This window comes from Lycium barbarum, chromosome 1 (genome assembly GCF_019175385.1).
Source record: "Lycium barbarum isolate Lr01 chromosome 1, ASM1917538v2, whole genome shotgun sequence".
Classification (NCBI taxonomy): Eukaryota; Viridiplantae; Streptophyta; class Magnoliopsida; order Solanales; family Solanaceae; genus Lycium; species Lycium barbarum.
The window spans coordinates 135,813,000-135,829,117 of record NC_083337.1 but is presented as its reverse complement, the minus strand read 5'-3'; the positions used below and the strand labels follow the sequence as shown (position 1 = coordinate 135,829,117).

The 16,118-nt window shown below is 36.4% G+C and overlaps 1 protein-coding gene across 1 annotated transcript; it reads right to left on the bottom strand.

Moving 5' to 3' along the window:
- Positions 1-5,764: 5,764 nt before the first annotated feature.
- Positions 5,765-14,453, bottom strand: LOC132614645 (probable LRR receptor-like serine/threonine-protein kinase RFK1). Its single transcript, XM_060329155.1, has 18 exons — positions 14,361-14,453; positions 14,174-14,257; positions 12,131-12,237; positions 11,984-12,055; positions 11,826-11,897; positions 11,672-11,743; positions 11,501-11,572; positions 11,332-11,385; positions 10,603-10,674; positions 10,394-10,459; positions 10,085-10,147; positions 9,943-9,990; positions 9,768-9,849; positions 8,467-8,662; positions 7,068-7,211; positions 6,470-6,703; positions 6,136-6,373; positions 5,765-6,030 (listed from the first exon to the last, which is right to left on the bottom strand). The coding sequence occupies exons 1-18, from the start codon at positions 14,451-14,453 to the stop codon at positions 5,793-5,795; spliced, it is 2,007 nt and encodes a 668-aa protein (XP_060185138.1). The 3' UTR covers positions 5,765-5,792.
- Between the last annotated feature and the right edge of the window lie 1,665 nt (positions 14,454-16,118).

Genomic DNA, 16,118 nt, shown 5'->3' with positions numbered 1-16,118 from the left:
TTCATCCTCAAATGCTGAGGTAGAGTTCGCTCTGAGGTAGATGTCAATGTTCTTACCTGTATTTGTTGGTATTTAATTTACTTACTTGCAGTCTTACTTGCTCATTTAAAACTGAACTTATCCGAATTACGCAGTTTATCCTTCTTCTTTTGTGGCCAAAATTTACGCCCGTACTCAAGGTCGTCTCTTTTCTTATTATCTGTCTATCTACTAACTCTTTATGCTTTATCATTCTCATTGTCTCTTCAGCCTTCGTTGTTTACATTCTTGTATGCCCTTTCATCCAGTACTTACCGCATACTTTTATCCAATTTTGATCCCATCTTCTTTTTATTCAGAAATTCTTGTTCTCTTCGATCTCCACGTATCTTTCTTACGTTTTACAGATGTCCCAGGTCTTTGTCTTCTTGGAGTTTACTTATTCTTATTCTACCTCCCTTAAAGATAACCTCAAGACTGGTCACATTTTAGAATCCTTTGCTTTCTATAGCAGTCGAATTAATCTTTGCGGTACTTTATCTTTCAACTAGTTTAACACCTAAATGTCTCGCTTAATTTCTCTTTCCTTCAATTGGACTTCTGGCACTTGGCTAACTAGCGGTAATTCTTGTACTTATATCAAAACATCTCAAACCTCTTCTTTAATGGTTCCTTTCCTTTAATTTACTCTTAAAGTTTCTGATCCTTAGTTCGGCTAATAACTTAGGGGTGAATTCAGAAATTTGTCGAAGAATAACCAAGATTCCTAGTCATGCAGCAAATTCGAATCTTTTCATTCTTTCCTTTGTTTGTAACCTTCATTCATCCCTTTTTCCAATAAAAGCCATCATGATGCTTGTTCCACGAGGTCTCATTGTCACCCACTTGTTCCAATCAAACGTGATATCCTTTGATCATTTCCTTTGGGGTTCTCCTTCTACTTTTAACCTGCCCAATTCTCATTTAATAAGTCTTTCCCATAGTTTGACATAATTATCTGTCATTTCGGTTTATCAATCAAGCGGATCTCTTAATTCCTTAAATGTCCATCTCATTTATTTATATCCTTGAATCTTTTTCCTGTGATCTTATCTTCATCTACTTCCATGACTTCACCTTCCATTGACTTAGTCCCTCTTGTTTTGCAGCCCTCTATTTCTCTACTAGTGGACAACTTTGTTATTTGGCTGTGACACCTTTCCTTGCTTGCTTCTCTAGTGCTACTTTAGATTATCCATCTTAGCACTAATCGATTTTATATGCATATCATTCCATCTCCTTTTTAATGCTTTTTTCGAACTCCTTAATTCCTCACAATGTCATCATAGTTCCACCTATGGTAGCACCCAGATGGCTTGTAATAACATTTCCTTTCTAATGGCTTATTATTCTCATTAATTAATTTACTTCAGATTACTCATCCAATGCGTCAAAAATACTATAGCCAAGGGATTCATATTTAAATAGGACTCAATTCGACCCATACAACAACCTCAACATCATCCGTTATACACTTGTATGCAGCATTTTCTTATCACCGTCATTATCCTTCATCACAAGATTATACTTACAAGTTACAACATACTAATGCTCATATCCCAAGCTAATCTACAATTCAAAATATCTTCAAATCTATGTTTAAAGCTTTCCTCCAATTTCCTCTCCTCTAATCTTAACATCATTACAAAATAACTCATGAGCAGGAGACTAAAATAAAATCTTACTTAATCACAACTTCCTTTTAATACGAGTGTGCTTCCCTCTTTAAGTCCTTGGCTCTCCAATACCAGCGGCTAATTGAGACTTAACTAGCTTCCATTCTTCTTCAAATATTTATTGTCGTCCCCACACTACTTTACTAGCCATTTCATCAGGACAATTATTTATATGGTCCTATGACATATACTCTCACGATTTGATATAAACGGTGACTTATGATTTCACGACGCAGGAGATATTTTCTAGTCCCAGGTAGTACTGCTGTCATGCTATCCATAGGCATACTGTTTTCCTTTCTTTTAACGATCATTGAAATTCCTAAAAATATTCCTCTTTTAAATCTCTCACCTCTTACAGTGCAACAATTTCTCTTTGCTAATCCCAACTGTCCCTGATACTTATCCTTGGTCACTTGTATGCCTTCTCACTTCTTTTGTTACCTTTTTGGGGTACGTTTGCTGCATATTTAATTGTAACCAAAAATTTCTCTGGTACAAGCGATTCGAATCATAGCCCGGAACACAACGTATTGCATTGATAAAACTTATTTCCTTGATTTGCTAAACCTTCATTATCTTGTCATGCCTCATTTCCCATGTCTGTCTCATAATATACTTGCATTTAGTCCATTTCCACTTTTATTTAGCACATCCTTGCTATATTAGTTCATCTCGAATTTCGACTCCTTCAAGCCAGTACATTTCCTTCTTCTGTACTTGGAAATATTCTAATTCATCTAAGAATGTTCCCATATACCAGTAACATTCGAGTATTGACCTTCTTTGGTAGTCATTTGGCCGACCCTAGCGATCCTTCAACTCCTCTAGTCCATATAATGCCGGAGTTACTTTCATCGCATGGTTTGACTTATTTTTTAATTTTTATTTTTTGCTAACTGGATTCTTGTATCAAGTCAAATGTCCACACATATTGGACCCAACTCAAACCCTTTCCTTCCTTCATGCCTAATAGTCCCCTAGGTTAATGAATCAATGGTAACATCGGAATTCGTTAGGCTCCTTATAGAATGCCCAACTATACCATGCTCCTTCAGCAGCAATTTTCCTTCATAGCTATCCTTTCACCAGTACCCTTGAGATTCCTCTTACTCTTGGTTCCCAATTACGAGTTGGGTTTATACCATACCGGTAAAAGTCGATAATCTCTCTCATTCATTCTCACGATTCGTCCTTTCCTTAATTTGGCTCATAGTGTCCCATAGTTTCTCTTAACTAATTGTTTACATCATACTCCTTCTAATGTCCCGTCGATTCTCATTCTCATCATGAAATTTTAGTAAAATACTCCCTTTTCTTTCTTCCTTCGTTCATCTCTTATTTCCCTTTACGATACCATAGCTTGCTCGTATGTATGTCTATTCCTCGTATACTCATCTTGTTTCCTTTATAATTGCATCTCTATTCCAAGTCCACTGTCGTATGCCATCACTGTCTGTCTCTTGCCAACCTTACTAATTTATTAAGCTTCCTCTTATCGTCACCGATCACATAACTCCCTTTAATTAATTTATAACCGCAGTTTCTCATACTTCTGTTCTCAAGGTCCTCCTTGATTTCCTTTGTTATTAAACTGCTCATTCTCGTTTGCCACTTAATAATATCTACCTAGAAATTTGCAAAACATTCCACTATGAGTACAAACCCATCTTGATCGCGTATATATATACACTTCTAGGGTGGAACTTTCCCGTACTCGTTAACTGCCTTTCCCACATCAATATCTCTATGTTATCACTTACTAACCAATCTAATCTATAAATTGTAATACTGTATTAGAGTTCCTAATGTCAACTTTCTTTATGTTTCCAATAGGTCCCAATCCTCCGAAATCTCAGATGCAACTCATCCCAGTTTCTTAACTACTAATCATTTTTCCCTCCAGGGTTCCTCCTTTAAATTAAATTAAAATCACTCTAAAGCTTCTCTTTGAAAGCATCACATAGTTGTTCCTTCAATCATAACTTACCAAACAGCTGATGGTCACATTTTCCCTTTACTCTTTCTCTATAGACTTGCAACATCATAATACATCATTTACTTAAACAATATACTTAATAATGCTTCGTTCCTCACACTCCAAAGTTGTTTTACCTAGCCATAGCTCGACATCCTTACATTCAAATTTAGCACTGCTTCTCCGAGGTACGGGGTGTAACACTGAAAGTACGGGGTGTAACACATAGTTTCCCCCTTTTGTTTTCAATGATTTTCCATTCTTTCCACCCATATGATCATATGTTTCCTTTTGACCAAAGATAGCCACAGGGATGTAAATTTCCTAGTCGTTCTACGCTTGCTGGGTTTTAAAGGAAAGGGTCTAAAGGCTGAAGTTGCTTCATTTATGCCATGATCAGAGGGAATTGAATGCCTTGAGGGTGATGATTTAGACTCTATTTGCTCAGTCTTGACAAGGATTGGTGATGTTTGATAAGTACTTGGTGTCAGGACAGGAATATGAAGAGTTTAGGGTAGTATTGTATGAGAGAGATGTGCAAATGAAGTCCTAAAATTAAAGGATTTGGGAAAGTGAAGAGAGAGAAGGATGAGGGGAATGTCTTTTAAAGAGGCAGAAGTGGCACTTTAGGATAAGTGTAAGAGGGAACAACTGATTTGTTCAAGAAGGAAATGACGATTTGGCATGGACACTCTTTTGAAATTTCTCGGAAGAGGAATAGACACATGACAGATTTGGCAATTTTTGCAGCTCAAATACATTTATGAGTACTGAAAGAATAATTGACCTGAGATACAGAGACCTGGTCTCTGATCAAAATTCTTTAAAGTATCAGGCCATCACTGTGAGCTGTGTAGAATTGCTTATGCTTGAATTCTCCTAATCTTTCCATGCATGTATAGCTGTAATAGTACAGAAGTGAGTTAGATATAGCCAACGACACTTGTCAGCAGTGTACCTTTTCACTTATTATAGCCATTTTGAGTGATGCCTTTCTGCAGCATTATTCATCAGATATCTTTCCTTTTATCATCACACCATACACATCCTGCTATAAGGGCTTTGAGGGGAGACATCTTAACCATAGTTGCACCTTGCAGTTGTCACAGTTCATCAGTTTATGCTGACTGCTTCTTCTTTCTCCCACCCTGTTAAGCGATGCTAGTGATTGGATTTGGGAACCCAAACCAGCTTGGGTCCTTTGTAGTTATATAAGGGGTGAATCAAACTCCTTTTAGCCCATACGGGCAGCACATTACTTTTCTTCTTCAAATGTCCTTTCTTTTGAAGACCTGCTCCTTTCAATCTGGTTCCCTTCTTGACACTACTCCTATTCTTTTGAAGAACGTCAGCCTTTATCTTGTAGGACTCTTGGTGACGATTAGTTTGCCCGCAAGAAGGAAATGGCTGCTCTTTAGTTGTGGGAACACTACAAAAAAATAGCGTTTAGTGACGGATGTATTCCGTCGCTAATCAGCATATATCTGTTGCTAAACATGTGTTGCGACGAATTAGCGACGGAATGTCGTCTGTTACGATTTTGCGCGTTGCTAACCTATTAGCGATGGAAAAATGAAATCCGTAGCAAACTTAGCGACAGAGTAGCGACGTATGAGATCCGTTCCACATTATAGCAACGGAATATTTTGTTGCTATTGTTATGAATTCCATGACTAATTTCATATTTCATTTCGTCGTTTTAGTAAATTAGCGACGAAAATCATTGTCGCTAATCCGTCGCAAAATATTTGAATTATTTGTGCCTGCATTTAGCGACAATACAATGTTTGTCGCAGTTTGTAGCCTACTGTTTTCCCTCTAGCAACGACCAATATCCGTCGCAAATCTGTCACAAATATTTTTCTTCCAATTTGTTTTTTTTTTAAATACACCTGTTGAAACATACTAAATACAAATTAATAAATACCCTTAAAAATAACTGACATTCACATAAAATAATATTGATAAAAAAGATTCAAAATAGATAGCGGAATCCTAATCGTTAAGTCCAAAACACCGACAACACCAAGCTATCAACTACCTAAAGAACCCACACATCCATCAAGCATTGTTAGTGCATAATTTTGTTCTTTCCAGCAAAAAGTAGATAACATAAAAAACTAATGCATGGGTGAAGGACTACGATCATTATCAGAAACTAAAGGATCAACATCGTCAACGTTAGCAGTAGTAGGAGGAGGCACTATGGGTGTCACAACTGATGGTTTGTCGATAGGAGTATTTGGATGATGTGATGGTGAAGAAATCACTCCGCGTGCCTTCTCAATTCCGAAGCTGTAGACATCTGCTTTGTAGGTCAAATAACCCCATAGCGCATACTCGGGTGCCATGTATCCTCTGCAGTTATTAACATACAATTATGTTACAAATTTTACCTAACCATACTGCTGATAACATAAAGGCAATAAAGAAATCTAGTTTGGATTTTACATCAGAACTTACATTGTTCCAGCAACTCGAGTGCTAATATGGGTATTATCATCTCCAGTAAGTCTAGCTAGCCCGAAGTCCAAAATTTTGGGATTTAGATCTCTATCTAGCAGTACATTAGTAGCTTTAATGTCTCTGTGTACAATTCTACGGCCGGCTTCCTCATGAAGGTAAGCCAGACCTTTAGCAATCCCAACACAAATCTTGACCCTTGTTGGCCAATCAAGTATCAATTGACTTTTCTCTGAATCTAAAGTTGTCCATACTAAAATGTTAATGGGCATTTCATAGAGATCGAACTGGTAGTAGTTTAGAAACTTTTCTTAAAAGAGAAGGTGTAACTTACTAAATAATGCGCGAGCAAGGCTATTATTTTCCAAGTATTCATATACGAGCAGTAATTCAGTCCCTTCAATGCAGCAGCCATGCAGATTAACAAGATTCGGGTGCTGCAAACAAGAAATCATGCCAATCTCATTTAAAAATTCACGATTTCCCTGTCTTGATGAATGCGAGAGCTGCTTCACTGCAACCGAAGTACCATCAGATAGCCGGCCCCACATCAAATATTTGGTCAAAATTCACAAACAATAATGATAAAGAAGATACTACATTACTATTGTTACCAGAATAATACCTTGAAAACTGCGCCAAAACCACCTTCCCCTATCTTGTTAGAAGCATCGAAGTTATTAGCGGTAGCCTTTATTTGCTTTAAAGTATAAGAAACGGTCTACGGCTCCATGCCCTCTAAATCTGTCATGGAAATATAGACTTTACTGGTTAATCATCTATTTACAACTCACAACTTCTGGATATGGAGTTTCGTTGATCATCATTTCATTACAATGTGCTCTTTCATATCAGTAAAGCATGGATCATCAGCCTAGTCACAAAATTTGTTGGTTAAAGTTACTTCTTTGTAACACTCGTTCAATAATCACCTGTTCTCTGTTTCTTTTTGCATTGCAGATTGCCTTTCCACCAAAGTGCGCTCATTAACAACAGGAAAATGCATGCGGCCACTACTCCAACAATAATATAAGCAGTAACACTCTTCTTATCTTTCTCTGAACAAGATCCAAAAGCTGCACAGAAATGAAGACAAGATTATTAGTGTATGCAGAAGTACGTGTAATAGCAAAATGAGATTGAATCAGTTAAGAGTCAACCAGTTGATTAGAAAGAACTTCAACACGCATATGTCATTCATGGGAAAATAATAGCAAAGTCAATATGTGTGCACTCATCCAAATAGATTTCCTCCGTTTCTAAACCATCAGCTTACGAACAACATCATTATAAATGGTGAACTTTTCCCCCTTGGCATTACTACTAAAAATATACAGCCTTCATCCCTTTTAGGCAGAGATAATGGCAAACACAACTGCTGTACTTAAACAGTTCTAATATTAGTATCGAACTTGTCTGCTGTAAGCCCGGAACTTGCAAGGACCAATTAACTTGGCTTTTGATTGTTCATTCAAATGAATAGCTAATAAGAAATATAGTGCGTGTATATAAAAGAGAGGCAAATAATTTCAGAATTCCAGGGAAGTAAAAGCTACCTTCACCAAGAATTACGAGAGCTTGTAGCATCATAGATCAGTAACATACTAATACTTATAGTTGGTACAGAACCACACGCAGATCAAGCCAGGTACAAATTTTAATAGCTTAATTCAAAGAAACATTTCCAATAATAAATTAGGAATGCTATTGAAAATTTACTCTTTCAATCATTCAAGCAGGTTGATTTAAAGTTCACATATTGGCTTTTGATGCTGATAATGTTTTACTTGTCTCAAAATAAATGTCGCTACTCTGAAGAAACCAAAGCAAATCAACTGTTCAGAGAAATACCCCACCAGTTATCTTTTGCAATTTCAGAAGCCAACTGGTGTTCAAATAGCACGGTGAAGAATGGCAAGAATCAGAATTCCCCACATATTTACATGCATCATCTTAGATAGCAGACCAATTATATTCTACAACGGAAGTTTATAAACATTGTCAACCTCACAAATAGCCTAACAGAGCATGTAATCATGCACTCTATTGCAGTATTTCTTGTAGAAGCAATTAAATTATCATGTATGAACCTGGTCATATGATATGTACGATCTCTAGAATATCTCTGTGGGACTTCAAAATGATACATGCCTTTTTGTGTTAGTTTTTTACAAAGGCATGCATAAATACACAATATACTTAAAATGATGAAGGTTGAGGAACCTTACTTGGTTTGAGTGATGAAGGCATGAACCTTAAAATGATGAAGGCATGTAATAGTAGATACACTATGATATTCCCCTTAAAATGATGAAGGTTGAGGAACCTTACTTGGTTTGAGTGAAATAGCAGATATTAGCGGACCGTAATGCCCTCTAGATGGAATTCTGGTAGTTCCTTTGCCAGCCCAGTAAAATCGGATCTCCAAAGTATTATCTGTGACACTGGTGTTAAAATGCCTAACCACGGGCCTTTGAACTCCATCAGCCTCATTCACAAAATTGAAGTCTTTCCAAACTAATTTCTCCTGAAGTAGAAAGAATATTGTGTAGGTACCTTGTTGAAAGTCAGGGGAACCAATTCAGTGAGATGTTATAATATATTCAGATTAATAGTATACGATATTCTATCAATTCAAACATCTCAGTATAAAGGAAAGATAAAATTTTGTATTCTAGTATTATAAACTTCTATATAAAGAGACTCTACTTTCTTATTATTGATCTAATACCTTCCATCTAACGCTTCCGGCCAGACAAAGTTTTTCATTTTTTTTAATTTTATTTTTATTTTTTTAAATAATTTTACAAGGCTTTTCTCTTTGCAGGTCCAGCAGCACCACTCATTTCCTCTCTCTTCCAGGCTTCAGCCATCTTTTGGGCAACACGTGCCAAATATCAACAGTCTTATTATTTGTCCAGCTAGCTGATGTGTCACCATGCAGACAGCACAATCTCGCTTCCTAGAGAGTGTTTCTATTGCGACTAGTACAGAAACGTGTTTCTAGTCAACATCGGGTCAGAGTCATGTGAATATTAATCATCACCAAGTCAAATACTGTTGATTGCCAGCTATCCAATCAAGCTGGCGCGGTGCTTGCTTCTCATTAACCATCTAGTTAAGCTGGCAAAATGAATGCCCTCAAATTCAATAGTAACTCCTACTCGATTTTGTATGAGTAGCAACCTGTCACTTTTCACTTTTGATTTGCAAACTCGAGTTGCTTTATCACCTTGAGTTTGGAAGGCTTGTTGAAGGAGAATTAATGCAGTGATGTGTTAAAATATATTCTAGGTTAATGGTAGAGAGCATTTTTTCTAAGTCTGTAGGGGTAACTTCCCATATGTAATAATCCTTATTTCATTTAGGTTAGCTTACCATATTTATAATTGTTTGAACTTCTATATGTGGAGGCATCTTGTATGCCATCCTACAACCAAATCCAATACAAGTTCTCTTTTTCTTTCCTTTATTTTCACACATCTAACGTAGTTTAATAGTTTAGCAATTTTGCTATTCGAGTGAAGAAGAGGAAGGCCAAGTGGCTAAAGATGTCAGATTCTTGCTACTGTTGGATTTCATATTCCATATGAAATTGAATAACTTTCCAGAGAAGTAAAGAACATACTTACACCGAGGACAAGTGAAATCCTTCGTACATGGAAGAATTCTCTTTCTGTAGAAGTTAAAGCACAAAAGCAATTAGACTCAACTCTGAATCAGATAGGAAAGCAACCACTTCTAAAGCTCAGTTTCATCATAAATCAGAATTTTAAGTTTTCAGAATAATAAGGAGAATCATCTTACAGGGGGCTTACTGCTGCAGAGCTCTTGTACAAATTCAAATACAGATTCCTGTAGAAAGAATAATTATCAGAACCAAAGATGCTTATGATTATCCAATAAATAACTTAAGAGCATGAATTAACAAATATGGACCTTTCCTTACATGTTTTGCTGACAAGCATTTTGGTCAGGTCCTTGCCAGGTAAAATTATTGTAGGAAAGATCACTGCATGCAACGGATGTTGTTAGATGGATTCTTCCCGATTATGAACCAAGCAGTTGTGAGATTCACATGAAGACAAAAATGTGGAAAAAATAATGCCAACATGAACGAGTCAAAATTCTTTTCGCATGCCACGGCACGATCACTATGTTTATGAATAAAAACTGTGACATGTTCCGCAAGGACTGAGCCCATCATACACCAGCAGAGATTGTTATGAAATTAAAATATTAATAAATGTATACTTACACATTTATTCCATTCTTCAGTATTGAGTCTGGTATATCTCCACTGAGCATGTTGCCAGTAAGAAACCTATGCAGAGAACATCAACCAGTTTGGGAAGAGCAAATCTGGAAGTACAAGAGTGTGTTATACACTTCATACTCTAATTTTCTTATAGAAACATAAAAAGGATGTCACTTTTGAGAGAATCCACTCTTTGTAATTCAACTTACACAAACTTTAGCATACTTCTAGAACTAATATTGTTTGGGATTTCTCCAACTAACTTGTTGAAGGTAACGTCTCTGCAGAAAATTAAACAGAAAATCATGATTATAAAGTACTTATCAGAAGGAGGAAATAAAGATATGAATCTGTGCGCACAAACTCTTACAACTGCCACATGTATATTGTAGGAGCAAAATATGTAAGAGTCAACTCTATATGTTAGACTAGAGAATGTACAGGAGAGATACAAGAAGTGGAAGGATGAGACGTTTAATGAAAAGAAAAGAGCAGCTTAAAACCTCTTGATATCAGGGTGTCATATACTAATTAAGAAGCAGCCGCCTTGTTTCCCTATCAGCCTCAATTATCTTTAAGAACTGGAAATGCTAAACATTTTCAAGTCACACAGAGCGAACTAGTTGTGATAAATTTCAACCTTCCATATAAAGAAATTAAAAGGGGCTTTATATTTCCAATGATTTCCCAATTATTTTTGACTGGAGAATGTAGTGTTAACTGAAAGAGGAACCAATAAAGGACAGTAAATAGTGTGACCTCAGAGCATCCAATGGTTACAGACAGCGGGGGAAGACAGGAAACCATGTAAAAGCTTTCTCTCAATTTGATACCATGTATTCTTAATGCAGCTGAAGAAGTTTGAATGTGGCAGAAAAATAATTACATGTCGCATACCACCAAAATTTCATTTTCCAAACAGTAAGTCCATAACTTACAATGTTTGCAGATCCTTCATCGCCCAAATATATACAGGAAGCTCTCCCGAAAGGCTGCAGTTTCGCAATACCATGTATCCATTTTTAATTAGCTTAACGAAAGATAGGATGCTTAATAGCACACTCTAACTGTACAATGGTTTCCACATATCGGTATAATTTGACCTACAACGTTTGAATGCCCGCGATATCACTCAATGAAGGAAATGTCTGAGCTGGTCCACCTATGTCACTGATCCTCCTGTATACAAATTGACCATGAGAGAACCTGCAGAGAGTAAATGCTCTACAAGAACCTAATGAAAAATAGTTAAGTAATGTCGAAAAGTTCTATACTTACAAATCTGTTAACTTATTCAGAAGAGATATGTTTGATGGAATGGGACCCTCTAGTCCGGTGGCATGCATCTCCCTTCATATATCGTCAAGAAAAAGTTTAGAAACTCTGCCAATTTTCTTTTTTGAAATTCGGGAGGTATTTCCAAAGATCTTACAGTTTGGTAAGTTGTTTCCAGTTTTGTATGAAATCTGGAATCTGTCCACTGAAATTGTCATCATTTATCCTACTGTTTAGAAAAATTATACTGTGAGATATTCTATTCCACGGAAAATATAGGAGCTAAAAGAATCTGGGCTAGAATTTATGTCTTACAAATCTGTTAAATTTACGAGTTCAGAAAATGAAGTTGGCACCTCTCCCACCAATTGGTTGGAGGATAAAAACCTGAAATTAGAAAAAGGAATAATCACCCACTCATCTGTGCATCAATCATTCACGTGCCAAATGCCAATTATTCACGTTACACCATAAGCTACAATTACCTTTAGAGTTTTCATTGTTATCAATTCTGATGAATCAATCTTCCTGGCATTTATCAGCTTTGCAATCTTTCCCAACCCAACTGGCTGCATGGAGCACATAAACAAGGAACAATTAAACAGACGATAACCACTAACATTAATCCAAAGGTTTACAACCATCAGTGGTTTCACTATCCAAATAAATCTTCACATATCTTTACTCAATCACAAAATAATATTAGTAACGTATTTACCATATCATCCAAAAAAGGGACTTTTAGTAACAAAAAGTTGTGTCTGACATGATAATTGGATAGCACTTGTATGGTGCAAACAACATATTTAGGTAGAAGTTGTACTAATATCTATACAACCTTTACTCACACCACATCATCCAACCTATCGTACATCCAATCACGCTCTAGATTATTCATGTTCCTATTAATGTTGACATAAACAAAGCAATCAAATTAATGTTCTGTCTTCATATCATTAATACAACCGAATGACCTCTAAATGGAAGAACAAGCTGAAATAACTTAGTGAAATAGAACATATCATTCACCTTTTAGTTAAAAAAAATGACAAACCGAAACAAAAAAAATCGAAAAGAAACGCAGTTCACTAACACTGATTTCAAATCACAGAGTACAAAAAAAATCGAGTAAGAAACCCAGTTCACTAACACTAATTTCAAATCACAGAATATAAAGAATGTTGAGTTCTTCAAGATTTTTCTCGACATGCAACGAATTAAAACAAACTTTAACCACCAAATAATATTATCCTACAAGATTTAGCACAAACAAAGGTCGAATTTCCATTTTCATCAGATTTTGGCCCAAATAGAGATTCCCAACACTTAACCTTCAAATAAATTATAAACCCAACAGTTTTCAAGACACCCAACTTCGATTTTAGCCAAAACAACACTTAAAGACACTCTGTCCTTTAGATAATAAGCAAAAAAACACAGATATCTTAATTTCTATTTTAGATTTAATGTCAGAAAACACAAAGAAGGAGATAAAGAAGAACGAAACTGCCCATAAAACATAGAAAAATCAAAACATACCTTTCCTTTAGATAAAAGATGCAGCAGAAGAAGAGAAAAACACAATAGAAACCCAAGATTCACATTATTTTGATCTATGTTGTGCTCTCTCTCTATATCTGTGTTGGGTCTGTTTGAACTGAAATGAAATACATGTTTATCCTAGGAGATATCTTTTTTTTTTAACACTTAACGACGGAATAGCGACGGATTTTATATTCCGTCGCTAAATAATACATTGATTTATTTTAATGATTAATATTGCGACAAATTTTTCCGTTGCTGCAAATATATATTTTTTTCGAGAAAAATTAAAAGGCCTAGTGACGGATTTTTCGTTGCTGAATCCGTCGCTAAATAAAAATAAAATTTGTCGCGCCTCTTCTGTTGCTAAATCTGTAGTGAAATTTAAGGCGCCAATATTTCGCGCTAATCATTAGTGACGAAACTCAGCTCTCGTTGCTAATCCGTCACTATATAATGAGATAAAATCTTAGTTGCTTTTCTCGCGACAAAATGAGCAATCCGTAGCTAATCCGTCGTTAATTAGCGACAGAATATGGTCTGTCGCTAATATTCCGTCACTAAACGCTGGTTTTTTAGTAGCGGAACATGTTTGTTATAGAGATCATAGGGCTTCTTCTCCTTCTCAAAGCAAAGTTCTCATCTGCACTATCCATTTTCCTCATTTCTAGTGGAGATTCCGTCAGAAGACCAGGTCCACTTGAGAGTTCTGTCAAGGTCGAACTTATCCCTATCTAGATCTTTTCTTAGCAGTTCGTTCTTCTCAATTTCAGTAGTAAGACTTGACTTTACTTTCTTTAGTTTAGCTTCAAGATCTAAGGAAGTCTCACTTGTTACTCCTCATCTTTTGGAGGAGGTTTCCATGTCTTTTCTCACTTGATACTCCTTTTCTTTTGGAGGAGGTTTCCATCTCTTTTCTCACTTGACAGTCCAACAAGATATTTTATTGCTTTGTCTCAACACCTGTTTCTCCATTTCTTTTGTTATCACACACATATCCTTCTTATCCAGTTCTATTTCATCAAGAGTAAGATTTAGCTTCTTTCTCTCAGCAACCAGAGCATGATAAGCATCAATTAACGCACTTGAAAGTGATATGAGTTTTTTCTTAGAGTAATCTCTCAGATTTCTTTACATCAAAGAAATTTACCTCTTTGTTCTCTTCATCAATATCACTCATGTCAGATTCAGCCATGAGTACGAGGTCTGACTTATGCTTAGTTTCTCCATCGTCAATTGCCATCATGGATAAGTCTCTTTTGTCATTTTCATCCTCAAACTCACTTGAGGAGTCTCCCCAGGCTACAAGTGTTTTGCTTCACAATCTCATTAGCGGCCTTGTTCCTTCTGAAATTCCTGCCAGGGACCTAGTTCCTCTTGGCAGTTCTGTCATAATTGTCCTACCTGTTTTGAGGACAATCCTTCATGAAATGACCAGGTTTCCCACACTTGTGGCAGGAGTAGTTGTTTCTGCTGGGGTTTTCTATTTTGGGGAACATGCCATTTTTCTTTATCATCTTGTGAAAGCTCTGTGTGAGATAAGCCATTTTGGAGTCATCATCACTGGACTCTCCCTTTGCAGCTTTGAGAACCAGGCTCTTCTCCTTCTTCACCTCATTCTTTTCTGCCTTTTTCATGGTCATATTCATCTCATATATCTTGAGGTTTCCAATAATCTCAACGATAGTGAATGTATCTAGATCTTTGGCTTCAGAGATAGCATTTACCTTGATACCCCAGGAATCAGGTAATACACTAAGCATCTTCCTTACCAGCTTGGTAGTTTTGATGACTTCTCCGAGAGAGTGGAGCTCATTAATTATAGAGGTGAATTTGGTGTGCATCTCATGAATGGATTCACTCTCTTTCATCTTGAACATCTCATACTCAGTGGTTAGCATGTCGATCTTGGAGTTTTTTACCTGAGTTGTTCCTTCATAAGCAGTTTGGAGAGCTTCCTAGAACTCTTTTACTAATGAACAAGATGAGACTCGATTGTACTCATCCAGTCCTATTCCACACAAAAGAATTTTTTTGGCTTTATAGTTCTTCTCCACTTTCTTCCTGTCAGCTTTATTGTATTCATTTCTTGTTTTGACAGTGGTCTTTTTACCGTCTTCACTTGTGTGAACTAGAATATAGGGACCATCACAGATGATATCCCAAAGCTTTGAATCTTTGGCAATGATGAAGTCGTGCATTCTTGTCTTCCACCACCCATAATATTTTCTATTAAATCTGGGTGGCCTAGTGAAAGACTATCTTTCTTCCATATTTGGTGGGGCTGCTATTTTACAGATTCTGTCTAGGTGTTAACCTTTTAGAAAGTACCTGCTCTGATAACAATTGTTAAGGCCTATGCATCCACCAAACACTGTATGGAGGGCCGTGGTTGCGTACCAGTTCCCTTATGAAATGCAGTATGTAAAGGACTGATACGCTCAAATTACACCTATGAATGATATAACGCGGACGTTGTCAAATATAGTTACCCAACAAGGTTGGGGTCGAATACCACAGGGAATATGGTGTGAAAAGGTTACTAAAGTCGTAGATGCTAAGTTCTAGGTCTAATGTCTTAATCCGATGATTTTGGTAAAAGTTGGTTTTTCTATAACTAATTGCTAAACTATTGCTTTGGTGGAAATTTATGGTAAAATAAACTAAGGTTGTGTCCCCGCTAGATAGGGTGTATGATCATGGGTATTGATCTCGATATACTTATAATGGATCATTATATGAATGCACTTAATCTCTATGTGAATCTCTACTATTTCCCAATAAATAAAGATTATGTCTTTCTATGATTTTCCCAAATATAAGAAAGTGACCATGAAGAACGATTAATCATGCCAAGTAAATTCATCTTATTCCTAAGTGAATTTATTAAACAAAGTTTAAAGCTTTG

Bases quoted from the DNA above. Each gene is read 5' to 3' on its own strand.
- LOC132614645 (XM_060329155.1), bottom strand. From the start codon at position 14,453: ATGGCAATTGACGATGGAGAAACTAAGCATAAGTCAGACCTCGTACTC. The intron at 14,258-14,360 runs GTAAATTTCTTT...CTGGTTGCTGAG, and splicing joins TTGATGAAGAGAACAAAGAG to AGAAAGAAGCTAAATCTTAC. The intron at 11,386-11,500 runs GTAGGTCAAATT...GCGAAACTGCAG, and splicing joins ATCGCGGGCATTCAAACGTT to CCTTTCGGGAGAGCTTCCTG.